This window comes from Bactrocera neohumeralis, unplaced genomic scaffold (genome assembly GCF_024586455.1).
Source record: "Bactrocera neohumeralis isolate Rockhampton unplaced genomic scaffold, APGP_CSIRO_Bneo_wtdbg2-racon-allhic-juicebox.fasta_v2 cluster09, whole genome shotgun sequence".
Lineage (NCBI taxonomy): Eukaryota > Metazoa > Arthropoda > Insecta > Diptera > Tephritidae > Bactrocera > Bactrocera neohumeralis.
Genome location: NW_026089622.1, coordinates 32,337,731 through 32,357,587, shown reverse-complemented (window position 1 = coordinate 32,357,587; position 19,857 = coordinate 32,337,731). Strand labels below are relative to the sequence as shown.

The 19,857-nt window shown below is 34.3% G+C and overlaps 1 protein-coding gene across 2 annotated transcripts in view; it reads left to right on the top strand.

Annotated features, from left to right (window-relative positions):
• The window catches only part of LOC126764045 (dolichyl-diphosphooligosaccharide--protein glycosyltransferase subunit STT3B), an 88,831-nt gene extending 79,171 nt beyond the window's left edge, over positions 1 to 9,660 (top strand). For both annotated transcript variants that reach the window (XM_050481783.1, XM_050481784.1), the window contains exons 4-5: positions 9,068 to 9,266; positions 9,323 to 9,660. In XM_050481783.1, the coding sequence (XP_050337740.1) occupies positions 9,068 to 9,266; positions 9,323 to 9,400 (277 nt within the window). In that variant the 3' untranslated portion in view covers positions 9,401 to 9,660. The remainder of the gene's footprint in view (positions 1 to 9,067; positions 9,267 to 9,322) is intronic.
• The last annotated feature ends 10,197 nt before the right edge of the window (positions 9,661 to 19,857 follow it).

Sequence of the window (19,857 nt, the reverse complement as noted above, 5' to 3'; positions counted from 1 at the left end):
CCTGATTCTTGGCCACAATCGCATGTGCACAACATAATCGCCCCAGAAGGTCGATAAATCGCCACCTTCCATACATTACTGGATGATGCCGACATCCTTGAACAATTTTATCGTTTCTCTGAGTTCTCAGAGTAGTTGCTTAAATATTCAAATTTATAGAGCAACTCAAAAGCAAAGTCAAGGGAACACCTAATTGCCCGTGCAATGCAGTAACGCACCTAGAGTTACAAAAGGCAAAGTTCGCACTAATCACATATACTCAAGCGCGCTACTTCAGCCACGATATATTACTACTGAGAGAATCGAAGCCGATTGATAAAAAACTCGATTCCGATTCTACTCGAAAATCGAGTTTTCTCGTAAAAAAATCGATTTTTCGGAATCGATCTTCAGTAGTCGAAGTCGATTAAGAATCGATTCTTGACATTCGAAAAATCGATTATTTTACGAGAAAACTCGATTTTCGAGTAGAATCGGAATCGAGCTTACCATCCCTACTGGCAGCCATCGCGTGCACATATAATAACCTCTGTACAATAACCACCACAAAAAAAAATGATTTTTTTTCCATGTAATTTATATGGAAAACAGAAAATTTGAAAGAGGCACCTCTTAATATTAATGTTAAGAGCTCATCTTTTGAGTGACTTTTTTTTTACACATTTCGAAAGTTTTGAGCCTGTTTTTCAGTTGAAAAAAAAAGTTGCCTCAAAATGGCACACCCTAATGTCCACATATTAATGCTACATGCCGAACATCGCCTCATGCAACATATGGTGCGCCAAGAGTACTATATTCCCTGTCCTAAGCCCCAAATCAAGAAGTGCATCTTCAAGTTCCAGATTTGCACTATACACAAGCAGAAGATGCGAACGCTGATTATAGCAGCACTTCCACCTGAGCGCTGCAATTTCGCTCTGCCTTTCACCACAACAGGTGTCGATTTTGCTGGGCCTTTTAATGTAAAAGCGCTCATGCTAAGGGCTCCCACAATTCTGAAAGGCTATGTGCCTGTCTTTGTATGTTTCAGATTGTTTGTAAGCAAAGGCAGTACACCTTGAGTTGTGTAGTAATCTGACGACGGAGGCTTTTCTCGCGGCATTTGCTCGTTTCGTCGCTCGACGTGGCTTCCCCTCAAAAATCATGAGCCACAATGGCAAACATTTATTAGAGCTCATCGAGCCACAGAAAAACAGTTTGTGGATTTCCTAAAACAAGTTTCACCTGTCATCGTACAAAAGTACGCCCCTCAAGGTATCAATTGGCAATTTATACCCCCAAGCGCTCCGCATATGCCCGGTTTATGGGAATCAGCTGTAAAAAGCTACAAATCCCACTTCAAACGGGTAACTGGAAATTACAAACCACTTTATTAAATCGAATTGAAGCCGTTCTCAATTCAAGGCTACTCACAGTACTCTCGCAAGATTTCACCGCCTTAACTTCTGGGGATTTCCTAAAAGGAGCACCCATTCTGTCCATTCCTGAGCCAAGCGTGGAGTCGCTATCAATATTAAATCGAGGGGAAGAATTAAAAATCTCCATCATAATTTCAGCCGTCGATGGAAATACGAATACATATTGGATCTTCACAAAAAGTATAATTAACCATCTCCTTTGTACAGATTACCATGGACGTAGCTACGCTAGTGATAGCAACGCCAACCGTTCGTTCGGCTGCAGTTGCAACAGCATCGGCAACAGCACCTTGCAACGGGATCTGCCCCCGCACCTCGGTGTGACAACCGATCATCACTGACCTCGGCAGGCCATCGTATAAGATGCCCCCTATGTCGACGCCCACATCGTCTGCACCATTGTTGGATCTTTAGAGGGACTCGACCATTACAACGACAGCAAATTGCACAGGCACACGGGCACTGCCAGAACTGTCTATCACATACGCATAGGATTTAAGAGTGTGATTACAGGAGTCTGTGCCAAATCTGCAACAGGCCGCATCACAGGCTGCTGCTACATCGCACCTCGATGCGCGACGTCAATCGGACACCTATCCTCGCAGCCGCGCAACAAGACATCAACTCGTAACTCGTGTAGTACATCAGCAGATTGAAACATCGATTCGGCGTCGACAGCCTAGACCCCAACTACGCCGATCCACCGGTCTTAGCAGCGTTGTGACAACGCTGCAACAGTTGCAGCGACTCCTAGGCTAATCATTTGCCTAGGGGGGCCGGGATTGCTAAATGAGCCTTAGACTCTACTCATAATATAATACTATCACACCACACAATGACGATAATTTCAATTTGGGTGGGAAGCTTTAAAAGCAAAATATTAAAACGAAAGAATACTTGTCGATAAACAAGTAACGACACTAATAAACATGCCAAAAATTAAAAAAGAAATAAGTAAAGAATTTGTAAGACTATAATCCACTGCTTTTAATTGTTTGTCGATTCTGTCGACACAAAATATTCCCACAGACAGCTGGGACCCTATTCTGGCAAACATTTGCACCGTCACATTACCAGAAAAATCGTTATTCCTTTGAAAGCAATCGCTCTCATCAGAAAAAAAATACCCCACGTGGGACCAAATTAATGATTTTCTAACTACCCGATATGAAATTGCGGAAGGGTAGAGGAAAAAATAGTCTGAACTAAAAACAATAAACACGGACAAATTCGACTATTCAATAGACTCCAAGTTAGAAGCAAAAACAAATCAAACACAAGCTTTAATAAAACACCATCGTTTACATCCGAACATAAAAAGAAAACGTCATGCCAAGTATGAAAAAGAGGCCATAAACTTATATGTATCTTGCGAGAAGTTTAAAAACTTAAAAGTTAACGAACGCAATAATTTTGTCAGGTCAAAAAGACTTTGCTCAAATTGCCTGTCACATGGGCAAACATATAAAAATTGCAAAAGCTAATTGAATTGCTTATATTGTCACAAAAGACACCATTCAATCCATTGTTTAAACCTACAAGTAACAAAAGAATCAGCTGTTTTCCAAGAATTTTTCACAACTGAGATCACCTGATCGAAATCTGCCTTTTTTAGGCACAGGGATGTAATTAAAAGAAATGTAGTATATCAACTTTTTTGTGAAAAAGTATTTGTAACGGAAAACATTAATGAAAACTTTCAAGAATATTTTTGAAACAAAAGTTTATTGGATATTTATTGCTCTTCCTCACCACCTCTGAGGTTGCAATGTAGGCGAGCTACCGATCTTTTTTGGGTGTTCGGTTCACCAGGAGGCCTACTTTCACCCTTTTTATATATACAGTTTTAAATCAATCTACTTATTTTAAAAAGTATGACTAGACAAAAATAAATATATAAGGTCAGGTACAATTCATGAATATTAATTACATTAAAAATATAACATTGACAATATATGTCAAAACAATCAACTGGAAATTATTTGAACAAAAACCAAAATAAATATAAAAAAATCAGGTACAATTCCATTGTATGTATGTATACATTAACAATACAAGTCAAAACAATCAACTTGTAATTATTTAAACAAAAACTAAAATAAATATAAAAAGTCGGATACATAGTTTTTACACAAATATTATATAAATATTTTTAATAAAATTGGAAACATTTAATAATACATTGATACAATAATTAATATTTTGGAAAAAACTGATTAAATTTAATATTTAAATAACCGAAAAATACCTGAATATTTTATAAAAATATTGTTAAAGTTATAAATTTTAAAACCTAACACGGCAACACACTATAGCAGATTTGAGGAATTTTAACGTTTTAGTAGTAGAATATTTGGGGGCAACCCGTACCAAGTGACTAATTAGTAGCAGAATATTTGGGGGCAACCCGAACCAAGTGCCTAATTTGTAGTAGACTTTTGCGTATGTGTCAGTGAAAAATGAAGGATTGGTTACTTGTAGGTTTATACAATGATTCAATCCTTCATTACAGCACATATCCCATCTTATCCCAAAAAAGCGCTTATACAAACAGAATTTTAATTGCAAAAGCAAATCCCGAAAGCCGAAATCTTCTAAAAATTGACAAAACCAGTTACGACCATACCAACTCAAGCTGAGGATAATGAAAACAAATACAATAATTAAAAATTTATATTTCAAAGTTTAAGGAAATATCCCCCCAATAGCAAACAAAACTAAAGATCAGTATTGTGAGGACTTCTCTAAAGCCACAACTACCCGATCAATTTCTGGCTCTCACGTCGTACTACTACCACTAGAGCCACAATTTTCCAAAACTCCGCATATTGGTAGAAAAAACAAAGTCAAAATTCTGTCTAGCAGTATTAAAATCTCAAATACATGTTACTTTTCGACTCCGCAGGATGGCTTTCGCCGATAATGAAAACTAAAACAAATTCCTGAACAAATCCTTGAGCGGTGGCGGGTTGCTACTTGCCAGATTAGTGCATAGGCACTTAAATATTACATACAGTGCCACGACAATTTTTGCATACTAAAATTATTCATTATTATTTGAATTTAATTTTAGTAATTTTCAAATTTATAGGACAACTCAAAATTAAGGTTAAGTGAACAACTTATGTCCAATCCGATACTGTGACGTACGTAGACTTACAAAAAGCAAATTATATTATCGGACTTACATAAGCGCTTCTCATAAGAGCAGTTGGTGGAAATCTGTTGTAAAATTTTAACATTCCACTTCAAAAAAGTATCTGGAAATTACCACAATACAATTCGAAACGTTCATTTTCTCATAACATCCCTTTAATTTCGCAGGGCCATATCATAATAAAGAAATTACAAACCATTGACAATAATACAGAGAAAGCAAATAATAAACAGCAAGCCAATGGTAAAGAAATTTTTTAATAAAAAATATAAATAATAAACCTATCGAAGAAACAATCACAAATATAATAACTACGAAAAGCAGTTACAAAGTCATAAACACGCAATATATAGTTTCTTATCGTACGCACGTAAAAGAAAATACATACCAAATACTACGTTTAAAACAGGTTTTCATTTACTACTCCGTAGCAGCAAAATTTCTTGAACTATTGCTATGCTATAGCTATCGCTCTCACTTTGACGGGAGCCATAGGAGAACAATTTAAAAGTATGTGCTATGCTCTGCTCGCGATTTTGTTAGGTAAAAAACTATAGCTGTAGTAATAGCCAAAAATGAAGTGCTGTGCTCTACTCTGTCGTAGCGGTAGCAAAAAATTGGAAGCGGTATGAGAGCAGAGCTAATTAAAATTTTCACGTGCTACAGCTCACGCATTTGTAACTGTATCTTACAGCCTCATCAATAAAACTCTTAATAAACATCTTATCCTATTTAAATATCCGATATACTTTTTCCATTCAGTTCAGACCACCAACAAAATGTAAACAATAGTAAATAAGAAACCAATTACTAAGTAAGCAATTGTCTTTAAATGCAAATGAATAAAAAGCATTATGATTTTATTTCGATGTGTGCTCATATGTACATATATGGTAGACTTTAAGTTATATTGTTACTTCTTTTGTATTCCTCTGATAGGTATTTGATGATCTCATTAATCTGTAATAACACTGAAGTTTTTAGTTTTGTTCGTATAAATATGCAGATATATGTAAATATATATTTACAAAGCGAGAATATTTTCCTCCTTTTTGCGTTTTCGGCTTTCAGCCGCGATTTCAAAATAATAACCCTGTTCCATCCATCCAGCGCAGTTTCCAAAGAGAAAGGAAAAATTGTTTGATTCCTCATTGACCATCAATGTTTATGGTCTCTGTATTTGGGATACAATCTTTATTTTATTTTATTTTTTCGATTGTAAAATATTTTTAGTTATAATTTAAAGCAAATAAATATGAAATAAATGTGTTGAAGCAATTAAGTTAGCCATTTTATTACCGAAATCTTGGGAAACCAAACCTAGTTATGATATTAAAATTGTTTCCGGAGTATTGAATTTGCCAATATATTAGTTGCATAAAAGAATACTTCTTCAAAATACATACCTACAGACTTATGTGCTCTAATTAGATCAGTCTCATAATTTTGCAACAGAGTAAAAAAAAAATTAGGGGTGTTCTCTTGCTCTTGCAAAACCCTTGCATGGTGCAAGAATTGCATATATTTCCTCTTGGTGCACTGGCACAACAACAGACACGCAGAAAATTATTTGCAATGGCTGTAAAATATGTCAGAACAAAAGCCATGTATATTTGCGGGCAATGTCACGCAAAAATATAATTGCAACCCTGTTTTAGCTTTCATTTTACTTAAATACATATTTTGACGTTAAATTGTTGAGGAAGGTAAATTTTAAATAGATTTTGTAATTTCTATTTAAATTATAAAGATTTGTAACAGTTTTTTTGTTAAGAATGAATGCAGAAGGTGCGCCAATTTACAATAGTCTTTTACAATAAATTGACCGAATCAGCCGTTCATATATCACTAGTTCTGCAATGGGTGCTCTCGTGCCGTTGTATATTACAGTATAGGATTTTTGCAATCTGCAATTTTGCAAGAGCAAAAGAATCTCCCTATTGTTCTATTACAATCTTCTTATAACTACATATTAATGGCTATAAGTAAGCCACGAATTAAGATAAAAAATTGTAATTTAGTACAGGGCATAAAGGGAGCATGTTTGGTTTAAAAATGTTTCAAAGGTGAGCATGGTCCAGCCCTCCAATGGGTTTAATTTACGTGTGCGTGGGCCTCGAAGTTTATATACTCTACTTACACTATAATTTCATAAAAAATTTGTCAGACTTTTTCGTTCGTTCGGGATTTAAAAAATTTTTTTTTTTTATGTTTTTAGTAAGCACAGGTCAACTATAATATATTATCTAATTATAATTATGGTCTTTACTTTATTACGTTAAATGAGTAAAACAAACTGCATATACAAAAGCAGCCGATTTTATTGTTTTTAAAGAAAAAGCGCGACTAAACTTCAATTTAAAAAAGGAAATTTGTGATTCAGTCTGTAACTGAATGTGTTTTATTTTTAATATTTTTGATAAATAACATGCAAAAAGTACTATATGCGCAACAATTGAAAATGTTGAGTGATAAGTTGGGCATGGCCGCAGATGTTTGTTCAACAACATCCTCCTCATACCCTGAGAAAATCGTTGAAATGAGATGGTTATCACGCCCACTGCTCCATATAACAATTACGCCGAAAACTTCTAATGGTATGGTATTACAAGAATCCTAAACCATAAAGGAGTGCGAAGAAGGTATTTAAGAGCTTCATAGAAATTCTTGTAAAAACTGTTATCCCCAAATATAGCGATTTCTTTTAACTCTTTGAACGACAAAGAAATTTCAGAAAATTGAGCGACAAGATTTTCCGCAGTTTTTCACACCATATTCCACTTACATGCACAACTTTGAGGTTAATGACGTGAAATTAACGACAAAACGAGTAGAAACAGAAAAACTGCACCTGAAAATATGACATAATGGTGCCATTAATCCGTTATATTATTTGGTGCACATTTAAACCTGTGATTTACTTAGAATAAATGAAAAAAGTATGTGCACGAAAAAACTGGTCACATAGAAATCCGCACAACTTAAACATTTCTAACGGTAAAATCAAAATTCAAATTTACGCGCAAAGTTTACTACATTATCTACATAATTGCTTTATATTCTTTACAAAAATATGGTTAGTGTAAAATTTGTCAGCAATGAATCGCGAATCGGTTTTGCGCAAAAAGCTGGAAAATCCAGGTATGTCTCACAGCGACATCGCCAAAAAATTTAAAATTGCAAAATCTTCGGTATTTTTCCTACTCAAGAGATACAGTGACTCCTTATCATTGAATAGAAAGGCCGGTAGTGGTAGAAAACAAGGATTTGAATCTCCACTTACAGCAAAAGAAGTGTTGACCTATTCGAAACGAAATATTGGACTTTCAAAACGATATGTCGCCAAAAAAGTGCAAATGTCGCCTTAATATGTACAGAAAGTAGGCAAACGAAATGGATTACGTTCCTTCAAAGTAAATGCAGCAATGATAACCAATATGTTGTGACAAAACGACGTGCTCGACAATTATATGAAAAGTTCATGCCTAATTTTAACTGCGTTGTAATGGATGATAAATCCTATGTAAAAGCGGACTTTAAACAAATTCGAAGGCGACAATTTTACACAGCTAACATAAATTTTAAAATAAAAAAAATTGACAAATTCCAAAAAAAAAAATTTCTAGTATGGCAGGCCATTTGAAACTGTGGCTTTAAAAGTGCACCTTTTATAGGCTATGGAACAATAAATCAAAAAATGTATGTTAATGAGTGCTTTAATTAAGCTTCATAAGGATCCAGTACTCTTTTGGCCTGATCTTGCGACATATCATTGCGGAAAACCCGCTTTGAAGTTATACCAAGACAATAGAGTGGTTGTTGTTCCCAAAGAGATGAACCATCCAAATTACCCAGAGCTCAGGCCTATTGAGACCTATTGGATCATTATTAAAGCGAAACTGTTAAAGACGCAACATACAGCGCAAAATGAGAGGCAATTTAGGAATAAGTGGCGAAATGTCACTAAAGACTTAAATAAGGATTCTGTGCAAGCGCTTATGAAGGATGTTAAGTCTAAATTACGATTATTCGCTTATAAAAAAATCCTGAATATCATATCTTGAATTCGTATAAATCTATATATAAACTATAACTTGTATAAATATTTCTGAACTTGAATAATAAACATAAGTTTTATAACGTTATACTTTCGAACAACTGTTTTCGTGCACATATTTTAGTTCAAAAAATGTACCACCTGAAAGTAAGTTAGTGGTACAAATTTTAAACCGGCGCTGCTCAAAGAGTTAAACTGAATATGCTGGTCAATGATGTGATATTTTAATAAAACGAAAATTATTTCCTCACCTTAGATCTTCACAAATTGCGAGTAAAATGTTTGATTACACCCGTACTTAGCGGTTATTTACTTATGAGATCTTAATATTCGTACATATGTTCAGAGTAATTTAAATTTTTGTAATAATCTTACATTTTTGGAATGACGGTACCCATCAGAATAATAATTATCGCTTTCGGTTCTATTTTTCAGGGGTCCTGCAGGATACGATCGAACAAGGAACGCAATTATAGGAAACAAAGATTTTGAACTTACTTATCTTGAGGAAGCTTATACTACTGAACATTGGTTAGTACGCATCTACCGCGTAAAAAAACCAAATGAATTCAATCGACCTTCATTAAAGCTCAGTGAAAGAATACTAACACCAACCAATTATATCACTAAAAAGGTGTTATTATGTTTTGAAAATTGCTATTAATTTTTTAATACCTTGAATATTTTCAGAATCCTAAACGCCGTAAAGGATACATAAAAAGTCGACCAACTGTTATCAAAGGAAAAAGAACCAAAAAATTACAATAATATAGGCTAAAAACTAAAACCTTTACATTTAACATGCGACAAGCTCTTATTTTCGGCTAAATATCACATGTCATCATACATGAACATTATATATCTTTCGCTATGTTAATAAAAATCTATTATTTTTATTAATTCAATGTTTTGTAACAAGAGCTAGTTAAAACATATAACATGTTTCCTTAAATACCATAAATTACAAGACGACTACACCATACTCATACTCGTAAGGATAAGGGTAATATATTGCAGATATTAAACGACTCTTTTTTTACACTTATTCATAAATAAACACAACAGGTGGATCAAATTAGTCAAGTAAGTTTCTGGCTTGCGCAATATGCTTTTTTTACAGGCATCCCAGAAGTTGTGTGGTATTGAGAGGAATTCTTATCCATTTTAGGATTTCTATCGGTGATTTATCACACAGATTGTGTGCGAATTGTACCCTTTCTCTAAGCGAAGTGACCATATGGGTGCTACGTAGTTGATGGCGATTTTAATTATTATTTTTTTTTTTTTATTTTAGCTGCATTATATGTATTGTAGTAGTGTTATATGATTAAATACATCAAAATATTTTGCCAAGACTAACGATATTACGCTTATCCTCTCACAGGGTGGTTTTTATTCCTTCAGGTCCGAGTAATCAAAGCGCAGATCAGAAGGATGCGGAGCTATCCTGTCCAGAAAACTTGCTGTGCCCGCATCCTTTTGGAGAAATGAGTGTGGTTCGCTGGGCATACAAAGAGATAGTTAGACGCATGCACGGTCGCACTACAACCGCCCCTGCTTTCCATAAAACACAATTTGAATGTTCAGCAGATTCTTTCACTCACCCCAGTGTCTTTTTATACCCTAAACAGGGTATATTAAGTTTGTCACGAAGTTTGTAACACCCAGAAGGAATCGTCGGAGACCCTATAAAGTGTATATATAAATGATCAGTATGTCGAGCTGAGTCGATTTAGCTATGTCTGTCTGTCTGTCTGTATATATACGAACTAGTCCCTCAGTTTTTAAGATATCGTTTTCAAACGTCATTTTCTCTTCAAGAAGCTGCTCATTTGTCGGAACGGCCGATATCGAACCACTATAACATATAGCTGCCATACAAACTGAACGATCGGAATCAAATGCTTGTATGGAAAACTTTCACATTTGGCAAGATATATTTACGAAATTTGGTATATATTATTTTCTAAGGCAACAATGTAATCTCCGAAGAAATTGTTCAGATCGGTTAACTATAACATATAGCTGCCATACAAACTGAACGATCGGAATCAAGTTCTTGTATGGACAACTTTCAGATTTGACAAGATATATTAACGAAATTTGGTATATGTTATTTTCCAAGGCGACAATGTAATCTCCCAAGAAATTGTTCAGATCGGTTAACTATAGCATATAGCTGCCATACAAACTGAACGATCGGAATCAAGTTCTTGTATGGAAAACTTTCACATTTGAGAATGTATCTTCACCAAATTTGGCATAGATTATTTTTTAAGGCAACAATGTAATCTCCGAAGAAATTGTTCAGATCGGTTAACTGTAGCATATACATAGCTGCCAGACAAACTGAACAATCGGAATCAAGTTCTTGTATGGACAACTTTCACATTTGACAATATATCGGGTGATTTTTTTGAGGTTAGGATTTTCATGCATTAGTATTTGACAGATCACGTGGGATTTCAGACATGGTGTCAAAGAGAAAGATGCTCAGTATGCTTTGACATTTCATCATGAATAGACTTACTAACGAGCAAAGCTTGCAAATCATTGAATTTTATTACCAAAATCAGTGTTCGGTTCGAAATGTGTTTCGCGCTTTACTTAAATTTAAATTTTGTTCAGCGATGAGGCTCATTTCTGGTTGAATGGCTACGTAAATAAGCAAAATTGCCGCATTTGGGGTGAAGAGCAACCAGAAGCCGTTCAAGAACTGCCCATGCATCCCGAAAAATGCACTGTTTGGTGTGGTTTGTACGCTGGTGGAATCATTGGACCGTATTTTTTCAAAGATGCTGTTGAACGCAACGTTACGGTGAATGGCGATCGCTATCGTTCGATGCTAACAAACTTTTTGTTGCCAAAAATGGAAGAACTGAACTTGGTTGACATGTGGTTTCAACAAGATGGCGCTACATGCCACACAGCTCGCGATTCTATGGCCATTTTGAGGGAAAACTTCGGAGAACAATTCATCTCAAGAAATGGACCCGTAAGTTGGCCACCAAGATCATGCGATTTAACGCCTTTAGACTATTTTTGTGGGGCAACGTCAAGTCTAAAGTCTACAGAAATAAGCCAGCAACTATTCCAGCTTTGGAAGACAACATTTCCGAAGAAATTCGGGCTATTCCGGCCGAAATGCTCGAAAAAGTTGCCCAAAATTGGACTTTCCGAATGGACCACCTAAGACGCAGCCGCGGTCAACATTTAAATGAAATTATCTTCAAAAAGTAAATGTCATGAACCAATCTAACGTTTCAAATAAAGAACCGATGAGATTTTGCAAATTTTATGCGTTTTTTTTTAAAAAAAAGTTATCAAGCTCTTAAAAAATCACCCGATATATTAACGAAATTTGGTATATGTTATTTTCTAAGGCAACAATGTAATCTCCGAAGAAATTATTCAGATCGGTTAACTATAGCATATAGCTGCACTACAAACTGAATGATCGGAATCAAGTTTTTGTATGGGCAACTTTCACATTTGGCAAGATATATTCACGAAATTTGGTATATATTATTTTCTAAAGCAACAATGTAATCTCCGAAGAAATTGATCAGATCGGTTAACTATAGCATATAGCTTCCATATAAACTGAACACATACTAGTTACTAACAGAAATGCACCTGTGAAGTGTATTTAGCTTCGGTGCAACCGAAGTTAACCTTTTTTCTTGTTTCAATTTGAAGACAATCTTCTTCAGGTAATAATAAACCCTTCTTTAAAAACAGGCGCCGGTAAATATGTGAGAAATTCATAGACCTGCTCTTACTAATAACAGTGTATCTTCTTGCCTAAGTGGATAACATGGGTTATATAGCACCCATATTTATATATAAAATAAAATATAAATATTATTATTTGATATAAATTAAAAATTATTTATTTTTGGTATATTTTGATTAGTAGATGATTTAATCATCATAATATTAAATTTCTCGGTCGAGAGTTTTCTACTGCGGTATTTGTTTGTATTTGACCGATAGAAAACATAAAAGGTGCTGCTTTCGTAAGCTAATCTAGTTTTTTAACTTTAAACTCGCTTATTTATTTAAATAAATTATTTTTATAATTATATTCTTATATCTACACAAATGCAAATTCCAATTAACTTTCTGTTGTAACGGCTAACTATTTTGTATACGGCAAACGAAAGCTTACCACGCAGGACTGTATTTTTTGCATACAAAACTTAAGCAACTCTTTTAATCATGATAACACTTGTTTAAAAAAAAACAACTTACATAACAAGAAACATCCCAGTAAAATTTTACAAACATGCAAAATAAATCAAAATAATCACACTAATTTTGTATTATATAATATCTATTTAGAGATCTTCATCAAACTTGAAAATTTTTATACATGTTATACTATGTTCGGACCGACATTAAAAACATTTTGAAAACACATTTGTGGGTTGTGGAATCTAAGTTGTTCGGACCGACAATGTGTGTTTTCGATGAGTTTTCACTGACAACTATCAATAGGGTGATTCTCTTGCTCTTGCAAGATTGCACGATGACACAAAATGCAAAAATCCTATACCAAAATATGCAAGGCTAAGAGAGCACCTATTGCAGAATCTAGTGATATATGACGGCACGAAAATAAACATGGGTTTTGGTCTGACATATTTTGCAGCCATTGCAAATAATTTTCTGCGTGTGTTTGTTATTGTGCTGTTGCACCAAGAGGAAAATTCTGCAATTCGTTCACCGTGCAAAGGGTTTGCAAGAGCAAGAGAATCCCCCTAATATGACAATATCAAGTAACAGCTGAAGTTGGTTATGGAATGTAAACATATAAAGTGACAATTTAGGGCCGGCAAAATATGTCTTCCAAAAACATCGATTAAACTAGAGCGGGCACCGATTATGAGTGGAATGTAAGTTTTAAAGTAGTTTTCAGCGAAAACTGTGTATGTACAGATAGAGGAAGTCCTCCAGATCAAAAAAAAATATATATGTATATTAGGGTGATTCAAAAAATTTTTTTTTTTTTTTTTCAATTGGTACTCGCAAAAATAGGTTCCTAGACACCTCTAAGAAAGCCTCTCCAAATATGAGTTTTTAATTGTAACGGGAAGGTCCTCCGCCTAACGGTTTTCTATTTTTTCTTATTATCAGATAGAAAAATTTATATCTCGCTTCCAACTACTTGAAAAAATATTTTGTTAATTAGGTTTTGTGGGAAATTGAATGCTCTAAAATATGGTCTCTTATGATTTTTTCGTAAACCCAACCGTTTAAAAGATATTAACAGTTAAAGTTTGATTATTTTTGGGAACATTTTTTATTTCTTATGAATTTTATATCTCAATGAAAGAAAATTATTATGAATTGATTTTTGGAGAGGTTTTCTTAGAGGTGTCTAGGAGCCTATTTTTCAGAGTACCAAACGAAAAAAAAAAAAATTTTATTTGATCCACCCTAATATGCATTGATGTTTGACAATGAATATCTCGAAAACGCTTAGCTTAATCGAAAAATCATAGTAGACCATTTTTTTATAGAGCAGTAAATTTCCTACAAAACTATGTGTTTCATCATTCATAATAATTTTTTTTCATTGAGTTATAAAATTAATAAGAAAAAAAGAATTTTTCCAAAAATAATCAAATTTTAACCGTTAATATCTTTTAAACGGTTGGGTTTACGAAAAAATCATAAGAGACCATATTTTAGAGCATTCAATTTCCTACAAAACCTAATTAACAAAATATTTTTTCAAGTAGTTGGAAGCGAGATATAAATTTTTCTATCTGATAATAAGAAAAAAATAGAAAACCGTTAGGCGGAGGACCTTCCCGTTACAATTAAAAACTCATATTTGGAGAGGCTTTCTTAGAGGTGTCTAGGAACCTATTTTTGCGAGTACCAATTGAAAAAAAAAAAAAAATTTTTTTTGAATCACCCTAATGTATATATAGTAGCATAATAAGCATATCATACCACTGTAAACTGCAAAGCCCTCTGACTAAACAATCTTTGCTTAGTAAACAAATTCCTTTATAGGTGCACGCTGAAATATGAAACGCGCCCATGATCGCTGTCAAATCAAAGCTTGCCAGTTTCCCTCTTAAACTTTTCTGTACAATTTAGTCTTAAGCTGATATGAAATAAACGGACGGGTGTTCAGTAAATTCTCGCGGTAATTGGTTCAAGTCTAATGAACAAAATTCGACAGTGAACTGTGGCTGTGAAAGTGATTGTGCTAAAACTTAAACAGAAGCTTAAGAAGACGCCTTAGAATTCGCCAGAGTGATAAATCCATGAACGTTGCTCTAACATAAGTAAAAAAGGTAAGTGTGCAAACAAAAACATTCAAATAAATAATTAAGTGAAACAAATCTAACTAAGCTAAGGCAAAATTATAAACTAAGTGAAAAAACATTTAAATAAATAAATAATAAGTAAATAAAACCAACAAAGACACAATTAAAACGACAGCCTAAAAGAAAACACCATTTTATCTTCAACCCAAGAGTGCACCCAAACAAAGACACAATCAAAACGCCAGAACAACGACCCAACCCAACGAAGACACAACACCGAAATAAGCAAATACCCAAACTAATCAATCGTAAACCATAAATACACAGTGGCAGTAGCAGCACCAGTGCCGATTTCTCTATGACTCGAATATGATTAAAGTCGAAAGGCAAATGTCCGAAGTAGAGTTTTCAAAGTGATCCGAGCACGTTATACACGTTCATAAGCCGTATCGATTTCATCTTGGCTTTATATCAAACAACGGACGAACGACAAGAACTCATCATTTTGCACATATAGAATGGAACATCAGTGGCGACGTCATCCGCACCCTTGGAGTAACCAACCCTACTAGCTGTAACGAACTGAGAACACAGCTCATCCTTAACTACAAGCCGCAGGTACAAAGCCATCAACTACTGGAGCAATTCAGGAATACACCATACAAAGGTAACATCCGCCAATTTTTATAATAAGCCGAAAAAAGAAAACAAATACTAACCAGTAAATTAGAATTAGAAAACGATATGTCAGAAACTATTTAGTACACTAGACTAAACCAAACAAGCATTGAAACTTTAATTCAAAAATTACCCACTCACATTTATCTTAGAATTTTTAATTGTAATATCCCAAACTTAAAATCACTCATAAATATCTTACAAGAAAAAAGCCTTTATGAAACACCAACACCAAATAAAGTTAATTTAAAACCAGTCTTGAATCAAAACAACTTCAAAATAATTTACATAACAGCCAAATAAATAATCAATGTAAACCAATTACTCCTTTCCAACTATTATATAACACAACTTATCAACCATATTACCGACCATTTATTTATCCACCGCCACCAATACCCAGAAATACCCCCATGCCTTTTCCCCAACATCCACCTTCTTATACTTACTCACAACCTAGTACACCAATGTGGCAACCACCCAGACCAAACCCACCATTTAACAGGCATAGTATATTTGGCCAGAATCGCTTTGGACCCAATTACGTAGGTGTACCGACTAATTTCCAACCAAGGAAAAATATGACAATAACACCGTTAAGAGACACTGACCATCAGATAGCGGACAGTCAATAATGAGTATAGAAGAATTGAGATACCAGGAAGAAAAACCATGTCCGTCTGAATACCCATATAACCAAGCTTACCCCTATTATCCTTGTTATTCATATTATCCTCAAGTTGACCCCCGTTATTATCAAGCTTACGACATTCCTAACCCATCCTAGGATACTCCAGAACAAGGACTTGATAACACAAACCAAACGGAAGAAAGAAAATTAGGACCAAATGACAACGAACCACATGACATGGAGCAAGCAGAAAATTTTCGGCTAGCAGCGCCGGATCAAGCCAATACATAGTAATAAAAAACAATAATAACATTCTAAGGTGCCTTATTGACACCGGTTCCACAATAAATATGTTGACCAAAAATATTTTTAAAACACCTATCCAACAAACTAAACATTTAATTAACACTAGTAATGGCCCTTTAACAATAAATGAAACTACGACCCTGCAACCGAACAACTATTTTATTGCCCAAGAATTTTTAATTCACCATTTCTCAGACCTTTACGATATGTTGATAGGACACAATTTGTTATCAAAAGGTAACGCCATAATAAACTATCAAAAAGGAACAGTTAACCTATTTAATAAAGAACTTATACTGATCAATACAAGTAACATCATATGACAAAATAATATTCAAGAATATTCTTTATCCCATAAAAACCCCATATTTTTAGAACACTCTACATTACAAGAAAATTTATTTCTACTAGACCATTTAAATATAGAAGAAAAATATAAACTAATATCCAATACCTCGAAAGAGATAAACTGACTTTTACCAACCAAGAAAAACACACGATTAACACTACACGTAACGCGCCCGAATATTTAAAGTATAACTACCAACAGATCTTCGAAAAAGAAGTAGAACAAATTCAAGACATGTTAAAACAAGGAATTATACGAGAGAGTAACTCACCATATAGTAGCCCCACCTAGGTTGTGCCCAAAAAGACAGACGCTTCCGGATAGAAAAAGTTCCGTATTGTAGTTGACTACTACACGAAATCACTATATCCGACAGATACCCTCTTCCGAACATGGATGAAATATTAGACAAACTTGGCCAATGTAACTACTTCAAGACAATAGATCCTGCAAAAGGCTTTCATCAAATCAGAGTTCGTAAAACCATCAAAATACGCTCTTGCTCTGATGAGTAATATTCTGCAAGAGAACATCATTTCAAATACTCAGGAGCGCAAGCTTAACTAACATTCTCATCACAAAAAACTCCTCACGTATTTGGCTCACTCATATATTAGCATGAGCGAGCATTTTTAAAAGATAACTATTTGCCTAACGCATCATCTTTATTTTTATCGCTCTGAGTGTTCAAGTGATGCGAAAAATAAAACTCATCTTTATACTCTCGCAACAAAGTTGCTAAGGAGTGTATTATAGTTTTGTTTACATAACCCCTACTAAGTTTTTTGAACATATCTCGGAAACTACGATAGCTATGTCAACCAAACTCTATAGAGTCGTTTTCGTCAGGCATTCCCATATACAGTTCAATGGAAGAAATCGGATAATACCCACGCCCACCTCCCATACAAAGGTTATGTTGAAAATCACTAAAAGTGCGTTAACCCACTAATAAAAAACGTCAGAAACACTAAATTTTACGAAAGAAATGGCAGAAGGAAGCTGCACCCAGGATTTTTTTTTAAATTGAAAATGGGCGTGGCGGCGCCCACTTATGGGCCAAAAACCATATCTCAGGAACTACTTGACCGATTTTAATGAAATTCGATACATAATATTTTCTTAACACTTTGATGACATGTACGAAATATGGGTGAAATCGGTTCACAACCACGCCTTCTTCCAATATAACGCTATTTTGAATACCATCTGATGCCTTCTCTGTATAATATGTATATGCATACATTAGAAACCAATGATGATAGCGGAATAAAGCTTTAGACAAATACGGTATTTGAAAAATATGTAAATGACTGATAATGAAATCTCGATTATCACTTTATCCTGCGAGAATATAAAATGTTCGGTGACACCCGAACTTAGCCCTTCCTTTCTTGTTTTTACTTGTCATTAGTATTGTCTCTTATTTAAAGAAAAAAAAGCAACAGCATATACATATGTATTTACAAATAAAGAATAGGCACTCAAATTTTTATTTAGTTATTTTCCGTATTTGTACATACATATGTACGTGCATAAGTAAGTACTTATGTATTTATTAAAACAAACAAAACATGTATATATTTCAATAGAAAATATTCAATAAATAAATAAATAATTCAATAAATAAAGTTGATAATTTTTTGATGAAAAAATACCTTAAGAAAAATTCATATTATTAAAAAGTTCTTCATTTAACCTTATCAAAAGCAAATTATTGATATTTTGTGCGTTGAGCCTGGAACGATGCTTAGTTAAAATTAACGAAAAAGCACTAAAGGCACGTTCCACTGAAGTCTGATTACATGGAACAGATAGAACTACTTCGGCTAATTTGGCTAAAGCTGGCTCATGGCTTCGCAAACCTTTCCAGTAATCCAGTATGTTTGTTTGGAAAGGCATCCGAGTTTCGTGTGCTAGTCCTTCAAGTTTTTGACGAATTGTTTGAACATTGCTTGTTGACTGAGGAGATTGCTGCGTCCAAGAAGGAACTTTTTGTTCAAGTAATTGAAAAGTATCATTTGAAGACAGAGAAGGTTCGAATTCAACTTGGCTGTCCACTGCATCATTGTATATTGGATTTCCCTCCAAAGAACTTAACATTGTGCTTGTAGAAATTATATGTGACTAGAGAATATAAACCAACAAAAAATGATAATCATATTTTATCGATCAGTAATGTCATGCATAATTTTTAGTAAATAATAAAGTAAGGATATTATAGATTGAAATGTACTTACTACCGCCTGTTTTCTTTGCATTTCATTGAAGAACAGTGAATCCATATAATTAAATCTTCGATCCATATATAAAGCGGAAACGAATGCATTGTTTTCAAGAAGCTTTTCCTTCCGCAACTGCTAATAACTAATAAAGTACTAGCGAAGATATTGTTCGGCATAGTTTCCAATTTCGTTTCACAAAGCAGCCAATCCCTGTAGAAATCACCCATTATATAATCTTCAGTTTGCAAACTTCTTGTACATTCAGCAATGGGCTTAAACGCAGCAACAAAATTTTGTACGAAATCCCAATTTATTTGACAGTTAACTTCGTGAATATTTACAAATTCTTCCAAGTTCAACAGAGAATTTAACATATCGAACGTAGAATTCCATCTAGTTAAATTGTCTAATGTAGGCATTCGGATACCTTCACCAAAATTTTCATTACGAATCTTTTTTCGAAGAAAACGTGCCGCCTCTCTACACTTTGTTAATTCTGTTGAAACAGTTTTATATACATCATGTGCAGCTAGTTGGAGCGTATGTACAGCACATCTTACCACCGACAATACCGAATTCAATCTAGTGTGAATTTGTTCATATTCATCATCATCCGTGGTTTCACTTTCTTGAAGTAACTCTGAAGTTTTCACAACGTTCGCTCCATTATCGGTAGTAGAAGAATATATTTGTGCCGCGTTTATACCAAATTTATGGAAACTTTTTAAGACTTCTTCCTTTAGAAACAG